This window comes from Anneissia japonica, unplaced genomic scaffold (genome assembly GCF_011630105.1).
Source record: "Anneissia japonica isolate Jap-2015-1 unplaced genomic scaffold, ASM1163010v1 scaffold288071_len251177_cov169, whole genome shotgun sequence".
Classification (NCBI taxonomy): domain Eukaryota; kingdom Metazoa; phylum Echinodermata; class Crinoidea; order Comatulida; family Comatulidae; genus Anneissia; species Anneissia japonica.
Window position 1 is genome coordinate 110,249 of NW_022753604.1, and position 19,247 is coordinate 129,495.

General features: G+C 32.3%; 1 protein-coding gene across 2 annotated transcripts in view; it reads right to left on the minus strand.

Moving 5' to 3' along the window:
• LOC117122933 (MOB kinase activator 2-like) overlaps positions 1-18,822 on the minus strand; it is a 29,742-nt gene extending 10,920 nt beyond the window's left edge. The window contains exon 1 of one of the 2 annotated variants that reach the window (XM_033268711.1): positions 18,669-18,822. In XM_033268711.1, coding sequence (XP_033124602.1) covers positions 18,669-18,685 — 17 coding nt within the window. In that variant the 5' untranslated portion in view covers positions 18,686-18,822. Of the gene's footprint in view, positions 1-8,995; positions 9,292-18,668 lie in introns of those variants that run through there. The other variant, XM_033268710.1, reaches the window with a different exon arrangement.
• Positions 18,823-19,247: the final 425 nt, after the last annotated feature.

Genomic DNA, 19,247 nt, shown 5'->3' on the forward strand with positions numbered 1-19,247 from the left:
GCTACCGTTTCAAATTGACACCATGATATTCCAATAGATAATAAAGCTAAGGTTGGCTTATGCATACAATTACTACAAGTGAATTATAATTTTGGATGACATCATTGATTAATATTTATCCTGATTTGCATAACTACCGGTATTAATAAAAATAGTAAACAAAGTATAAACGGCGCCTAAAGCAACAACAAAACAAACAAGAAGCACTGTGAATAATTATATCAATAACATTACATATTTTATTGAAAATTAACAATTAATTTTAGTTTTACATCATTGGTGATAACTTAATTTTTATGTTAATGAGAAGTAATTTATAAAAATACTTTGAAAAATACCCCTAGTGCATAATGATGAGTACAGGCAACAAACAAAGCACTTTAAAAAGTAAACACACATAACATATTTCCAAATATTATGAACTTGCCTATAATCATTGATATTTAACCAGGTCACCAGATTGCCACTTGACATGACTACACATAACCTTTGACATGAGGTCCCCTACATACAGTTACTGCACTATAGGATCTGGTATTTCGTAAGTTATTTCAAATTCCCTTCATATTCGTGGAACTATATACTTAGCATTTAAGACTGTTTTGTGGTGAAAGAAATATGACCCTTATCGCTATCCACACTAACCGTATATCAAGTTTTATTTATAAGACAAATACCTGTTAAGTGCCCATGATAATGATATGACATCATCAAGCCAATATTTGAGTTTGATATTATGATGCCCATATTTGATATTGTAGACAGATCACAAGTCAGGGGTCCGAAGTTGGAAGAGGTCAATTCCAGGAGATCTGCAGTTGGTGGATCCAAGAATTTGAAATAGAAGGGGGTGGGGGACGGGAACCAGAGAGGGGATTTCACAGTCTATTATCTATACCACCTCAGCCCCACGTGGTTGGGGCTGATTACAAAATTTATGATTACTGAATCTCTAGATGGCTGGAAAATGGCACTTTCAGACTTAAATTTGAATGTGATTTTCTTAAATTTTTCTCCATTTTTATGGAAATTTTTAATATTTTATTTATTAATTTTTATTTATTTATTTATTTTTTTTGGGGGGGGAGGGGTGTTCCCATTGAATCTGCCACTAATCTGGTTATGAACTTTCTTAACATTTAATTATATTTTGCTGCACATCGTGATACCCAATCGGCAATGACTTCAATGAGACAATCAGTGAAAACATGAAAATACCGTATTATGAATTTGTGGGATATTCGGTTATTTCCAGAAGATTCTTGCTTGTTTGCGGGAGTGCCGAACGCTGTAGCAATTTCCAACAGATTCCAGCGAGACTTGGGACCCCTTACAAGTACAATACTGAAGAATATATAAAATTTTGGCAAACATTTTGGTTGTGTCCCAGTACTGTTAAGTGCACACATACAGTACATATCAAATTAAAATCAAAATTTTATAATACCTACGTCGTGGCGCCAAACATCCAAAATTCGTCCACCGATTTAAAAGAGAATATTCTATAGCGATACTCACCAGAAAAAACTGCAAAACATTATACAATTTTTGGCAAACATTTTGCTTGTGTACTAATATATTAATTGGTAAAGTGCACAGATACACATCAAATAAAAATTAAAATATTATTTGTACCTTCCTTTGTGGCGGAAAAACATCTAGAATTTATACATATTGATTTAAAAGAGAATATTCTACAGTGATACTCACCAGAAAATACTGCGAAGCATTATACAGCTTGGAAGCTGTAGGCTTCCTCCCTTGATAATACTACACAGGCTTTAATATGTATTTAATCTAGAGAAGCTAGATAGATAATCAATGGATTGCACATAAAACAAATCTTGGCTGAGGTAAGTGAAGAACACTGTGATATGAATGAAGTCACCAAAGCACTATGGGTAAAAAAAAACCTATAAAACATCTGTACTTCTAGCTAGAATCAATGAAGGGTAGATCTTGATAAAAAAAAAATATAAAAGAATGTGTGCATTGTAGTTTCAGGTCAAGGAAATTGAGTACATAGCATCACGACCTAATGTGAAAGCTTCCTGTTTTAACATTAAGCTTTGAAAATTAAATTTGTATAAAATTTCCTTAAATGCAATACTGACAATAGCTTGCCTTAACATACACTGCATCTTCAATCACCCTTTTTTGGAATTGATGCATTACTGTGTGTAGGTTATTATTATTATTATTATTATTATTATTATTATTATTATCATCATCTTATTATTATTGTTCAATAGAAGAGTATTTTTTTTTAGCCTTTCATTGTTTGTTATTTCTAATATTGATGTAAATATTTTTATGTAACTTGAATAAGTGCCGCGGAGCTTATAACATCTTTGGAGGCTTTTCGATAGCGGCGCTTTACAAAAAAAAATTGGCGCGGTGCTTAATGCATGCCCAAAACCTATAATTAAAAATACCAGAATGGTGTCTGGCGGTAGATAGTTTTCAATCGTAGTTAAACAACTTTTTTATAAATTTTTCCTGCAGTTTATTAGATCTTTATACACCAAGGAACCAAAAATTTTATGTTGCCTTGTTGAAAGTTTATCTTCACATCTTTTATTAAAATTTTGCTGCTGGCCTTTCAATTTCTGCTTTGGTGGCATTCTTATTACATAATTTAACAATAATATTATTCTATCTTAAAACTTGTGAGCACAATTTTATTATGAGTTTACTTTTGGCCTGTATACAGTGCGAAAAACTGCTTAGTATAAAAATAGAAATTTTGTCTAAAATTACATTTTCTAAATAGCACTGCTTCTGTATGCTACAGTATAAAGATATGGCACCTAGCACAGCAGATTTGCTATATCTATGTATTGTTGTACAGTAGCACTGAAGGAAGAAGCAAATCTAGGTTGTGGAAGATGATGGAAAAGAGGGTTGACAAAATTAGATTAATAGTCCTCTTACAATCTGGATATTTAAATGACAAACGATAGAAATGTTAACAAACAATCTAGATTTATGTCGAGCAGTCTTCTTTGCATCCGGAAATGGATTTGAATGTTTCCCTCTTAATGAAAGCAATTTAACATCTTAAGGAAAATGGCTGTCTTTCAACTTGCGGTAATATGTATTTTGATAAGCTGCCATTTAAACAAATCTAAGTCAGTGTAAATCAGTTACTCATCCAGTCATTGGTTGCCTAGTAATGCCACGTCTCACTGAGATCTATTTTGTCAGTGACATGGAGGAGAAGTATAAGTGGGGAGGGGGATGACTGGGGGCTCAATGTTTAAGTGGGACCCAATGATTATGTCAGGGAAGCTGTAACTGGGAAAATATGGTGTACCAGTTGATATTCAACGTCACTGTTCATCACATCTAATTAAAGGTAAAAAACATGCAGATTAAAAAAAAAAAAAACTTGCTGGGGAAAACAAGAATGATGCAATTGCAAAGGAAACTAGATAAATTTAAATAAAAACCCGGAGTAATGTAAACATGACCACAAAAGCTGTTGTAAACAGTATTATCAGTACACCTTTCCAGTCTCTACCCGTGAGATAGTTCTCGTCTCCCATCCAGGCATTCGCCTCTTATTCCCTCTTCCACTCTTCTCTGCTACAGTATTGATCAACAAATCCATTGAACAGTTATCAAATCTCCCTAGTGTAAAAACTTCTCTTGTTTCTTTTATTTTCTATATGAAAAATTGCTTCATAGCTTTTTATCGTTATCGTTGCAAGTACTGTATAAACAGGCCTTTATACTATTATAGTAAATTAGTTTAATTGCTAAATTTTGGACGTGCCCGATATAAGGCGAGTCAAACATGTCAGTAATAAAATCAAGGGGTGAAGGAGGGAAAATCTTAACTACGGCAGCAGAAAAGTAAAACTTGTAATTTGTATTATTTCAGTCGTTGACAACTATTACGACATATGTTTTCTTGCTAATAACAGATGTATGCATGTAGTTACTAAAACAAAATGTTTAATGTGTCTCTTTTGAAACTGATCTTTTTAAAATGTTTTAGTTTTGCATATAATTTCTGAGACGATCTATCTACCGCCGTGCTCCAGCAGCACATATTATTTGATGAATTTTTTATTTTTTATTTTGTTATTTTTCGCTTTATATTTTTTTTTTGCTATTTTTCAGGGCCTAAAGTTTCCAATAAATTTTCGCACGAGAATCAGCTAATTTATCAGAAAAAAAAATTAACCCTTGACCGATGTAAAATCAGGGTCATGCAAGAACTCTTTTGGTGATTATTAGGCAAATATTCGTTAGTAGGCCTATGTCTAGTATTAAGCACTTTATGATAAAAAGTGAGAAAATTTAAATAATCGTCGACATCGACGGTACCTGGCCGGGCTTAGGTTTATCCCAACCTTGTCGTATTAAAGAAAACCAAATAATGAAATAATATAATAATAATGAAATAATGAAATAATGAAATAGTGAAATAGTACCAAACATTTTCGTTCTTGGCCTACTGTAGGCCTATCCATCTCACGCCAAAAAAAAAGGTCAACTGCTGGTCAACAAAACAGATGTTTTGATGTTGAACACATTGCATTGTTGTCCATAATGTTGCATGATGGGATAAAATATTTGGAGGGAATTTTACGATAATTTATCTGAGAAATTATGGGAGAAATAGTAAATCCTGCGGAAACACGGCCTAAAGTAAAAAAAAAAACTAGTACTGCACTTATACAGAACTACATTTCCACTCTTCAATATTCATCTAACATTCTAACACTTTTATTAAACACTTTAATAACGAGATGTGCTCCACGTGAGCAACGAAACATTATGGATATGGATGGTTTAATGAACTCACTATAAACAAAAATGAATCACTGTGGCATGTCAGAATGAGTAGCATTAATGTTACTATGCTAATGACAGCATGGCACAAGATTCATTGCAACTATCACTGTTGCAATTATTAACATGTATGTTGTACCAAACATGCATAAATCAATATAGAAAGGTAAGATTATAGATGCAACATATTAGCGGATGGCGACAGATGCATAGTTATAAACAACCAGAAAGAATCAAGTTGTAGTATAAAATAGAACCAAAAACATTTGTAAACATTATTGCCATGGGAATGGTACATTCTTTTGCTAATGATAATGTTAGTGTTACTGTAATAAATTCTATACGAAAAAAAAAAATTACGACATGTATGTAAATTTTAAAAAAGACTGATTATCTTCTGGTTTACTGACCAATCACCAAAAGGCAGAGTCACTAGAAATGTAAGCTGATTTTTGTGTTTGCACTGCATTTTTCTGTACCTCTGACAAATCAAAGCATAAAGCTCATTTTAAAACAAGCAGGCTAAATATTTAAATGCGAGCCACTACAATACATGAATGAGGATTTCAGACATTTAATTTTATAAGTAGCTTTCAGATAATAACAAGTTTTTCTGTCGTTTTTCTCAATGACATAATCTTGCGACTGAGCATCATGAATATATAATCAATCAAACGATTCTTGATATAAGCTACTGACTTATCTACTTATCCCTAGTGAGACATAAGGACTGATATCTCCACGTTATCTTGACCTCTGTGATATTTTTTGACATTTTTTTTTTCATGCCATTATGGATTATTTTACATTATGATAATCTATGAAAAAGTGATATTAAATATTATTTATTTAAAATTTACATATGTCATTTATTTCTTACTAACCAAATGAATGACAATAATTACTATTAGTTAATAAAATAATTTAACAATAACTATAATCATTATAATTTAGGTTTCATGACATTATGGATTATTTACATTATGATAAAAGGTGATTTTAAATATTTAATTAAAATTTACATTGACTATTTATATATTTCTTACTACTATACAGTTTTATAAATGAAATTATTATAATAATTACTATTAGAAATAAAATAATTATAACTATAATTATTATCATTTAGGTTTCATGATATTATGGACTATTTACATTATGATAATACATAAAAAAGTGATTTTAAATATTTAATTAAAATTCACACTCATTATTCATTTATTTCTTACTATTATAAATGAAACTAACATCCTATTAACATTTATAATAACTACAGTATATCTATTTCTTAGATTGCTGATGTGTCCACTTTATCTTTTTTGTCCTTGAACCAAGTTCATGACATTATGGATTATTTTACAATATGATAATCAATCACAAAAAGTGATTTCAAATATTTAATTATCTATTTGCATTACTTAGTCATTATTTTTTACTATTTAGAAAAGAAATTACAATAATTATATTAACTTATTATTTCGTAGATTATATTAATTTACATTATGATGTATTTTTGATGAGCCGTACTGAATGCATCTTAAAGTAAACATACAGTAAGGTAAAGAAAAGGTTGAAACTTTATTAGCTGGCTCACAAGCTGAAGCGCCAGTCTCTCTCTTTCCTCACATCTAGATGTGTATAAGAGACAGGGCTTTAATATGTATTTAATCGACAGGGTTTGCCACTTCTCCTGCATAGTAGTTTGCTTCCCCTTCCCAGCATATGCCGATACCAATTTATACTCCAGGGTACAGAGATACAAAAGAGTGTCTTGCCTAAGTTCTCAAACCACCAACCTCAACGTTTAGAGTCCAAGCCACAATCGTTGCGCCAACCGCAGTAAACATCGTTTTTCAATATCAAACTTGTGAAAGATATATGCTTGATAAATCCTTTAACACTAGCATAATTCATTTTTTACAATAGATAGTCAATAATTAGTCACCAAACCAAAGCCGTAGTGGGTATAACATGAAAACAAACAGGTATTTTTCACACAATAATGAGCCTCCGCTAGAGTAAATTTTGACAGTCTTTCAACTCCTCAAACTTATTTATTTGTACATTTTATCTTAAAATAACTTATCAAAAAGCCTTGGTAAATATTTCTTTAATAACCGTCACAGTATTGACCTGCTATATTTGAAGTGGAGTATAAAAGAAATATGGAAAACTTCAACACTTTTTTGCATAGCCTCCTCGCATGAACATGGACCTAGCCCTAGACTAGAGTCTTCTGACTCATTGGCCATTGTAGTCAAAAGAAACATCTTATTCTGTAATTCAGCAAATTAAGTTTGTCCAATAGTTTAAATATTTCATAAAGAAATTGCAACAAATGACTTGGTGACAGTATTAGCTAAATATGTACCTCTAATCAACAGCGATCACCTTAGTCAGTGCAGGGTGTGGCGAGTCCCACAAGCGACGGGCCTAGGCCCCTTAGAAAACCTCTCGAAATTCTTCATATTTTTAGTCTGAATGGAAATTAAAATCAAATCAACCTTAATCTCATGAATCTTATGAATCATTCAAAATGTATACATTTGTTATAAAAAGTATTTTCTACACTAACCTCATTACATTTTAGACGATTTAATAATATATACCACTTTCGACTCTGCTCAATGCATTAGCATAGGACTTTACGATGTAAACAACTTTCAATACATAATTGGCCAAATTTTGATGACGTCATCTTTGGTGACTAATTCGGTCTATTACATAGTAATAACAACAAATTCCAGTTGCCATGTGGATTTTTGGCCTCTTAGGATTTCGTTGGAAGGTTTCCTGAGGGATAACCACAATACCAGTAGGTGCCTAGACGCACTGGTGGGGGGGGGGTCAAAGAATAGAGCACATTTAGGGGTCAGGGCGGAACCCTAGTAGCTGAAGCAACACTCTTATAACTGCACCTTTTGAGGAAGTCAGTGGAACTCCTTTGTACTTGAAGCATTCATTCTCTATTTTATTTTAATACTGGTCTAATTTTTGTCTATTCCAAACTAATATAATAATAATAATAACAATAATAATAATAATAATAATAATAATAATAATAATAATTATTATTATTATTATTATTATTGCCAGAAGCAAAGAATAGGCATAAGCCCAAACAGAAAACTGATCAAATATAGATGCAAAATTGAAACATTAAATACATTAACAATAACAAAACATAAGCAACTTAACTATATGGATTTAAATTTTTAAAATCCTAATTTGAAGTCCAGTACAATTTAGCAGTTAATAAAATCAAAATTACCATAATTATCATTATTAGAAACAAACACAAATAAATTAAAAAAAAAAATAGAGGTAACAAATCAGTAAACCTGAGATAAACTGTCTTCTAACATAATATTTACTGCATATTTTCTTTTTTTTTAAATTATTTTCAGCTACTGTAGATCACATTTTTCAGTAAACACTTGTTGAAAGTTTGCAATATGACATTACGCCTACTTGAGGAAATTCCCATTCCTTCATAACAGGAAAAATTATAACCAGGAATTGAACTTGAAATGACCCATTGAAAATTTAAAATGTAGACTAACTGTACATGAGCAAAAAGCACGGATAATTAATAATAGTTTAAAGAAGGTCGAGTGTAGGCTACTATGGATAGAAATATCTATGGAAAACATTGTTCAACTTTTCTGTGATATTAACTCAGATTAGAGAATGTGAACATCAGCTTTAATTTTAGTTTTTTTTTTTTTTTTTAATTCTCGATCTGGCTTTAAAATTGTTTTATATGTTTCATAATTTTGATTTGTCAATTTCAAACTGACAAACTGACAAAAATTCACATTATTATAATTCAAGCTTTTTAATTATTCCAATTCAAATTTTGTGAAGATCTTGAAAATCTGATTAACTTCCTGACATATTCAATGTTCAGAACTGATCAAATAACTTTATTTTGGCCATAAATTGAAGTTTTATAGGCATATCTCCCCCTCCCCCAAACATAACACTACCAAGGCCAAAAATGACACAAAAACTTGATTGTATGGCAGAGGTTGCAGATGAAGATTTGCTGCCGACATAAATTTTGGGCTGTTTTACAGTAAGGTGAGCATCAATAGAAGTTAGCATTATAATTTAATGACCACTTAGCTTTAGCATATACAGTAGCAACAATCATTAACACCCACCCACACTAAACTATACAGAATCTTACCTATATCGCATGTATATCTGGTTCACAGAAAATGGCCAACATGAGTACATGTCATACCACAATCTTACAGGTCTTGACGACATGTCCACAAGCAGATACAAACTCACTCTCTTGCAGTTCACTATGCTAAAAACAGGTTGCAGTCGACGCTAGAACGGTGATATGAATGAGCGACGAGAATTTCCAAATGAGAAGGCAAATTAATACATGAATGAACTAGCAAGCTACTGCATGCAACACAACCAGTGTGCTCTGCACTTCACTTGCATGTTCTGTTTCCTTTTCCGAATTGCTTCACATACTGATTACGCATGAGAGCCCAAGAAGGGTGTCAATTTTAATAGACAGAACACTGTACTGTAATCTGAGCCTACTGTAATAGTCATACCTTTCTTGATATATTTCTTAAATTTTCAGCAGCAGAAAATTAGAAAAAAAGCCTATTAAATTATGGAGCATATCTATCAGTTAATTATTCTACATCATCAAATTATATCTCTGGCCTGATCCATTTCAGTACGGTTACATGGTAAATAATTATACCTGTATATTTATTATTACTATGTGAATTTTTCAGGGTAGCTAATAAACATATTTTTTTCCTCCTTATGTTTTTTGAATTATGAAATAATATCCGGACTACTTCTAAGTGAATATGACTTCCTATAGTGCACACAAAGGTACTGAGCTTTCAACAAGTGGTATTTTAAGATAAATTGCAAATATAACTTGAATTGCTTAATCGTAATTTCGACTTTCAACAGAAAATCAGAGCTGAGAAAAATATTTCCTCACTAATTCACTGAAATTTATTACCATTTCTTTAGTATTTGATAGCCTCAAATTATAGGCAGCAAATTTTAAATACTGGTATGTAGTCATTGGTAAACAGTTGGAAACTCATACACATTCTATTATTTTCCTTATTGCTTTTAAACCTTTTGTTTGCTATAGTAGTTTTAAGGACATGTTCTCTTGGAATAAGACTGAAGACTGAAATGAGTCTCTGTGAATAAATAAAACTGTTATTAATTATTAATTTTAATTTCTTTGGAATAGTTTCGCATATTATTCAAATTACCCTATCTACAGTAGTCGCTACAATCTGCGGTGCATCCAGAGAAAAATATGAGGTCTATTCGATTGTGAAATAAAATAGACGTACACAAATTACAAATTTATAGACACCATTCAGCACTTCAATACCTTATTTCTCCTTCCTCCCTATTTCTTTTCTTCTTACTCTCTTTTTTCAGAGGAGGGCCCTAGCCTTCATCACCCCCCTACCCCCTAAATCTACCGTTGACACTTACATATGTACTGTACCACAGGGTGAAGAATGGATAAATATTATTGCCTTCAAAAAACCACTCAAAATATACACTCTACCTCTGAATTCACTCTCCTTTTTCAGGGGGAGGGCTCTAGCCTCCATCACCCCTATCCCCTAAATCCACTGTTGACACTTACATATGTACTGTACCACAGGGTGAAGAATGGATAAATATTATTGCCTTCAAAAAAACCACTCAAAATATACACTCTACTTCTGAATTCACTCTCTTTTTTCGGAGGGGGGAGGGGGGCTCTAGCCTCCATCACCCCTACCCCCTAAATCCACTGTTGACACTTACATATGTACTGCACCACAGGGTGAAGAATGGATAAATATTATTGTCTTCAAAAAAACAAAAAAAAACTCGAAATATACACTCTACCTCTGAATTTTAACTCAAATCGACCATTCAATTTGATGCGCCTCACGCTTCAGCGTATAGTAATATTCCTGAAATTGACTTCGTATTTGATTAGGAAAAGCATGTAACACAAGTTAAATAATAAATAAAATGACTATGTGAATGAGAATTCAATTTATATAAAATATTCTGGCATCGGATGTTAATATGAAGCTACAGAATTTTCAAGACTGACCTACTTCTGGTACAAGTCAACCTAGCATCCTGTAATGATATAGTAAAAAAACAAACCGAGTTTAAAAAAATAAAATCTATGATAATGACCTTTCCTTCCAGAATCTAGGCTCCTTGGTTCTTATCAGATAATTATTGTATTCTACTTTATTTTCTCAAGTTATAAATTTTTCTGTTATCCCATCTATCCAGTAGGATACTACAGTATAGAATGGGGAAGAACATTACAATGCATTTGCCTATTTTGTAATTTAATGTAGTTTAAAAGATAATACCCTGAATCTCGAGGAAGAACAGTGTAACAATACTGACTGAGTATCCAGAATAAAGAAAGATTTCTATATATTTATCTTAAATAAATAAAAAATTTCAAAACAAATGGAAATTTTGCTGAGTAAAAATATTACACTCATCATGTAGTTAAAAATCACTAGTATAACATTTCCCCAATAATGCCTCTTTACTAAAACCCTCACATCCCAATTTAACCCTTGTTACCCCATCAGCCCCATACGGCAAGTCATTACTCCTAGGGACACAAGTGCAGGCACCTGCATGTATCTGTCAACATGTTTCCCCTTGATTATGTTTACCACATTCCAACAAAGTACAAGCTCTAGTTACTATAGGTTTTCCCTTTTAGCTTCGCCTTCTCACCTTTGGATTATCTTTTCTTATTGGTAATGGTATTATGTCTTCCATTCTATAGCGCATAATAAAGTGCAATGTCTCAATGTGCTATTTTACCCAGTCTCAAGACAGGACAATAGAAAAGAACACAACAAAAAACAAAACCAAGATTAGAATTGAGAAAATACATGAAATTTAAGTCTGGATTAATTGTTTAGTAATGAAATAAATGTTATTTTTAATAGTATAATTAGACCTACAGTATATGGCTGTTTTTATTCACACAAACTGTTAAATCTTCACTCCCTGAAATTAGTCTACAGTAATTATCAAGTATGACATACTGTATTTGTTTGATTTGTCAATATCATATAACAGTATGAGAGTGATGACGTCACCATACCCAAATATGGGCGAACCACTGATACAGGTCACCAATAAACATGATAGCGTGGTCAATGCTATGTTTATGCAGCTTAACATCCACCTCCTAAACTAATTGACACAAGTACACCAACTTCCTGTTAGATATAAAAGAAAGAAATGGAAGGGAAATGTTTTTGAGAATGAGGGGAAATCAGAGGGGAACAAAAATAAATTGATATAGACACTAAAATCTTTAAACAGAAAAAAAAAATCCCGCAAGATCACAAACCCGGCACTGGAAAGAACATGTTGGTTCATGAAGGAAGAAATCAAATAAAATATTTCAACAATCAAGGAGACCAGTGGTAGTGCCAGTGGGGGAAGGGAAGGTGTGTGTGTGTGAAGGGAAAGGGCAAGGGCCCACCCATTGGAAAGAGGGTCTGTGTGGGGAGGTGCATGTGAGGAGAAGGGGCAAGGGCCCAACTATTAGAAAGAGTTTCCCCCCACTGTCAGATAGGACAAAATACTTCACTGTACAACTCTACTATAAAAATTTCGCGTAATCGGAAGGTGCTTCTATTTCGTTAGATCGAAAAAGAACGAGGGAGTTGCATGGTTGCGGGGCCGCTTGTGCTTGGCGCCAGGAGTCGACTGTTCTATTATTTTTCGAGGGGTGTTTCTCGTGTGAGAAAAATAGGCAATTAGTAGGTTTATCCAGGTAAGTGTCCACGAAGTAGACCACAATTTCTTCAGAAATAAAAAAATTTAAATAAGTTTTTTTTTTTATTGAGACTTGCCCCTAGACACTTCATAGGCGTTATGGTTGGTGCCTGGCCCAGCCCACTAATGTTCCCATCAAGGACACTGGCCCACCTTTCAGGTACAACCAGAAATGAACAAGACATCTAGAGCCTGTGGCCACCCCTGTCTACAGGAACAAAAAAGAATCACAATGAATACAATCAATAAGTTGTGTTTGTATTGAATCATTTTTCTTCACCCCATTCCTCTTTGTTTGGGTTTTTATAAAATGTAACATTTTATGTGACCACCAAAAAAATCTAAGTGATATCAAAAGATCCTTGTGAGATTTGAGATTAACTATGCAGTATTAATAGGACTTGCTAATGTACATATTGTTTCCAAAGAAAATAAAAAGAAGTACTATCCTACATACAATACCCCTGGGTGACAGTTGGACAAGAAACGTGAGTTCATATTAATTTACCAAATTAAACATTAAATAAAATCAGAAAATAAACACATTCTAATTAAAATCTCAAAAATAAGCTTTTTCACTTCATAGTAAAATATTGAGAATAATGGTTCATCAAATGTATGTAGTACTGTATTACTGTACTGTACTTCTCGTGAAGTAATGTTAGTTTGTTTTAAACTCTAGAGGGATAATTCAGAATTTTACTCTTTAATGTTTTGAATACAATACAGAGATACAATACAGCATACAGTACCACCTGATCACAATAAGAATGGTAAGATCTATTATCAGTGGGTCTTGTATCATTATATAAGAATTTAATATATAGTACACTGTGAAAGAAAAAAAAAATAAATAAATATATTACAAAAATAATGTCAAATGATAATAATTATCATTTTACATAATTTGGGTAATATATCAGCAGCCTAAAAGTTAACCAAATATGGTATTAACAGGAATGCTACAAGCTTTAGCAAATTTGAACTGTTCAATTTAATGTTAATACAGAGCAAGATTGTGGCATGATAAATACATACAGTAAATTAGCACACTTATTGTAGCGGTTTGAGAATTACTGTACAAATTCAAATTCGTAAATTTAGTTCAAATTGACTTGCCACTGCCAGTATAGAACAGAACAACAAAATAACACTTTGTTGTTGTTCTGCAAGTATTTTTCTGTGATTGATTGATTGATTTATTAATATAAAAAAAGTTATTTTATATTTATTTATTTTCATTCTCAACCCTTGCAATTTACCATCCTAACTCAGTTAATTCCATGTAATAAATTATGATATAATACCAAAAACATAGAACAGAAAAACAAAATAACACTTTGTTGTTGTTCTGCAAGTATTTTTCTGTGATTGATTGATTGATTTATTAACATAAAAAAAAGTATTTATTTATTTATTCATTATCAACCCTTGCAATTTACCATGCTAACCCAAGAGATTTCCATGTAATAAATTATGATATAATACCAAAAACATATGAATCGGTGTAACAGAATGATTGTTTAGTGTAATGGTAATGGTTTGAGATTTACAGTATGTAGCGCATACAACGTGCTAGATTTTACACTAGCACTGACCATTAAGGGCATGCACTACCAAACGAATAAATGTTGTAATTACTAAAGCTCAAAGTTCAATGGTCCACTATAAGGCCTAATTTAATATAATTATACCTGTGTGTATGCTTAATTATGATTTACTAAACTATACCAAAATATTCTGAGCTTTTTCCAAGATTACAGAGAAAATTTGGTAATTAATGTACAAACTGGCACTGTTTATCTACAAGATTTTGAATGACAGAGCTCCTGCATACTTATCTGACCTTGTGAATCATTAGGAGCCATCCCGTAGAGGCTTACGATCATTGTCCCGAAACCTGCTTCAAGAGCGTAGGGCCAAAAATCAGTAGGGTCAAGAGATCATTTTATGTTGCAGCCACAACTGTATGGAACAGCTTTAACCAGCAACATTTAAATGCTCCTGTAGTCTGGAGTATCAAGAATACTATAACTTGAAAACATCGATATTTATCGATGTTTTCTCCGTTGTTAATGCACAAAGCGCCACTTTGGGTGAGGACACCCGCGCTATACAGGTTTCCATTTATTATTTAAATGCCCCTGAATAGCTATCTTCTAAATTCACCTTCACCCACTCTGTTCATTCTTACCCTACAGTACCTAGAAATCAAATATCAAATACTCTAGTTGTTCCACATGCAAATTCAAAATGTGGTGAGCTTAGATTTCATACCACTGCTGCTCATCTTTGGAACAATCTTTCTCACAACAATCATAAAAATTTTGATTCTCTTTCCAATGTTTAAAAAGAGGTATTTATCTGTATTCAGTAATACTGTACCTGTCCTTTTGTTTCATTTAACTTATGTTTTTTTATTTTGGGTGTGGTAGTTTCATTTGTCTACTTTCATTTCAGTTTTACGCTTTCTTTTCATTGTTTTTGATTTACTTTTAGTTACTTTTGAATTTCATGATTGTAAACTTATTTTTGTTATATTTACTGTATGTACCAGGGCTTCCTTGGAAAGCAGTGCTGCTAGTCACTGAATGGATACCCCCTTGTTAAAGAAAGCTTAAGTATGAAATACAGTAAATAAATTAATGCTCAAAATGTCTGAAGAGCCTAGAAATTTACAATTCTAACCCTGGAAATTCCATTAACCGCCGCATTGTATTCAATGCAGAGAAATATTCTAAGAATATAGAATATTAAATCACAGATCTTGCATCAGCTTCATCCAGCATTAGAAGGTCATCCATATCAAATATAGTGGAAAATTAAATCACTTTCTGCATATTGAAGGTTGTATATTTTATAGCAAGTGTGTAATTCTAACAAAACATACCATAAACAATGCCATTAACGATCATCTATCATTCAGTTGTTAGTACTGTACTAGCAATATAGTTGGCCTTATGCATTAAAGCTGTGCATGAGCTATGAATGTGAAGGATTTTCAGTATAAACATATGGTAACAATTTAAAAACATAATGAAAGCTGGGATCTTCATTTAATTGGTACATATTATAATACATTTAAATGTTCATTAAGTATTTGGCTATGAGAAGAGAAGGACCATCATAGTTTGTTTTGAAATGTGATTATTCATATTTGAATATCTTATGATATTAGAAAAAATGTATTAAATAAATTTTTAAAAATAAACAAAATAAATAAATTTTTAAAAAAAGACATCAAACAAATTTTGTTTGATGTCCGGTTTTTTTTTCTTCCATTTGTATTGTAAATTCAGATAATTTTCAACATTTCTACCATATAGTATGTTGCCTTTTGAGTGTTTTCATACTATAAAAAAAATAAAATAAAAAAATAAACACTTTATTGATAAATGACTTATTTTATTTTGAATTTTTAAATTTGAGGCTGATCTGTATTCAAGCTATTGGCAATTTTGTAACCAGACATTTTGTACTTCTGTTGAGGACAATCCATTTCAACTGTACAATGTATACTGTAAAATGAACTACAAACTCTGAACCCTGACATTTCCAGGTTAAAAAGTGTCAGTTACAAAATGTCTGCCATTAATGACATACCGTTAGCTATAACAGTTCCTGTCTACGATTCATATCCAATGACCACTGTAAAGGTATATTTTTGTTAGCCATAATCAATTGTATTATCATCTGGAAAACATATTTTTCATTTAAACTAGTCAATTCTTCCAGTGACAAGTCAACAAAAATAATCAATAAATTATTTTAATAAAATATTAGTACATATTGTACCAAATAAAGTATATTGTAGTTATGGTAAAAGTACCACCCCCACCCCACTTGGGCCATTATTTTTCTTTTTTGGGGGGGGGGGCCCTTTATATATCCGGTGAATGCTTTTTAAATCAAAACGAACTTTCAGCACTCATGCCTACTGTAATTCATAGCCAATATTTGATATTTTTTTTAGAGAATCATTAAAAATCAGATAAGCTACTTATTGAAATTAATCCCTGGGCTTTTGCTTGAAGAAAGGCTGGTATGTAAAATTAAGCGTATAGTAGAGGGAGTGGCTTATACCTGAGGTGGGTGTATACCTGAGGAACTACGGTAAGTGCAAATAATCTAATTAGTACTGTATCACTGATGGTTTATTTATTCAAAACATTTTAATTTAATTTATTTAAGTTTCACTTTATTTGAGTACTGTATAAATTACTTTATTGTACTGTAGACTACAACCATATACAGTACTCTATTGTTCGTTTTGTAAAAGTCTTTGACCTGAAATGCCAAAGCTAATAATAATAAAGGAGTTTTCAAATTTAGACAGGGTTAATTGTTTAGGGTCACATCAAATTTAACTATCATGAGTGTACAAAACATAATCCTCCCTCCCCCTTCCCCCACTCTGTCCTCATGAAAAAGTATATAACATTATAATTATATAAAATGATAATGTTGTCATTTTAATTTCATCAATTTGTCATACGCACTTTTGGTGTTGGACCTTTGGCCCATGGTTTCCTCTTCTGACACTATTTCTTGTGTCAAATTTTTAATAAATAAATAAATGATGATGGTGATGATGATGCTGGCTTCACCTGATGAAGCCAGCAAGACTGCCGGCAAAAGCTTACAAGTTTATTTATTAATTATTTATTATTTAATAAAGGTCCACCAGTGTTTTTTATGTTCATACGTCTACCAGACTACCAGAGCTCTATCAACCTTAATAAATAAATAAATTTTTTCTTAACTGTCTCCTCAAGCACAGTTTGTAGTCTTAAGAAAATGCATGGCAATAATGAACATGACATTGTCAACCAAATCAGAGGCAGATCCAGATGTCCAAAAAGGGGGAGAAGGGGAGAGGGTGGAAGGGGGACCCCGAAAGTGGCACCAATTGAGATAACAATACCCCAGGGGGTCTGGGAGCATTCCCCCCACAAAATTTATGTGTTCTAGATAACCGAAAATACCCTCTGAGGGATTTTGGGTGATACATTTTTTTCTTTTTCTTTTATTTTTTTTTTTCACTTTCCAAATAGCCCTTGCATATGAAGATTCTGACCGACCTTACATGTTTATACAGCTGTCAGCGTAGGAAGGAAGAAATCTGATATTTGGGAATAACAAATTTGATTCAAATTTTTGTTTAAATTTGTGTGTACAATGAGTGGTAAAGAAATTAATAAAAAAAAATTCACCATGTTCAAATTTCATACTGTGTTATTCACACTTAAAATTCAGAACAGGAAGTGCTAATGTTACCATATTATTTATATACTCATTCTAAATAAATATCAACAAATCAATTAAATTTCTATTCAATTCAATGTGACATTCATTTACTTCCTCATTAAAAATTATAAATATAATAATAAGATAATGACAATTAAATATTTACTGATACACAAAACAAAGTAGGTAAAGACCCAAGAAGATTAAAAAAATGTATCTTGTGATTGGTCAACCAAGGACAAGGAAAATACACAGACAGACAGAAGACAGCAAAAAGTACTAACACATTAACAAAACAGGACAGAGAAAAACACAATTAAAAAATAAAAAAATAAAATTTATGTGAAGGCCTCTTTATACAATCAATTTAAAATGTTAAATAGCCATTTTCTATTCCTAACCATGAATAATAATTTTTTTAAATCAATAAATGCATCAGATCACATCTTCCTAGACTCTAGTTAGGCCAAGGCCGCCTACTCCAAAACAAATAAATAGCTACCTACCTAGCTAGGCCTGCTACTTGGTCCTAGCTAGATCTAGGTCTAACCCAGTCAAAATTAAGAAAAGGCTTGATTTCTTACCTTTAGAGCGGACTATAAATCAGTCAGACCTAGGCTAGGCTACTCTACTTACCATCTTGAATCTAGGCCTAGGCCAAGGCCAGGTTTCCTCTCTCCACAATTCGGTGCTTGTTGAGAGGCCTAGCCGAGTAAGACGAAAGCCAAAAAACAACAGAATAAGTGCGTTATTCATACACGAAATAGTCATATACTCACCAAATCCAGTCCATCATTGGTTTATTTTGTATGATATAACTGATACTAGCTGATCAAAACAACATTAATAGTACCAACAACAGCTAACAACTACCCTCTCTCCCTGTGTTGTCAGTCTGTCGGATTGTTGAAGGTCAACTTGTTTTTAATATCCATACGTCTGTAAAGCAGATTCATTGATGGTAATTCTTGGCGTGTAAATAAACTCTATAGAACGACTGGTACGGTACTTTACCTAGTTGAAAAAATGCAGAGGGTGTGCTAACAGCAGGAGGCTTATCAAATCGCAATCGATAAGGAACCTTTTGGTTAATATTAGGCAATAGCATGCCCGATACTCGACCTTTACATCATTGTTCATATAGTCAATTCGCTGAGCACTGTTTCTACCAATAATTAATTTAATTTATATGTATACAGTTTTATCTATTTGGATATTTTTTATCAACTCATGAATCCCTCATTTTCTCACCATTGGTAATTTATATGCCCTATTATAATTTTATTTGAATCATCTATCAGCTAGAGTTTTATATCAACTCAGTTATTTTCACCACAGTACGATTTCAATCAATCTCA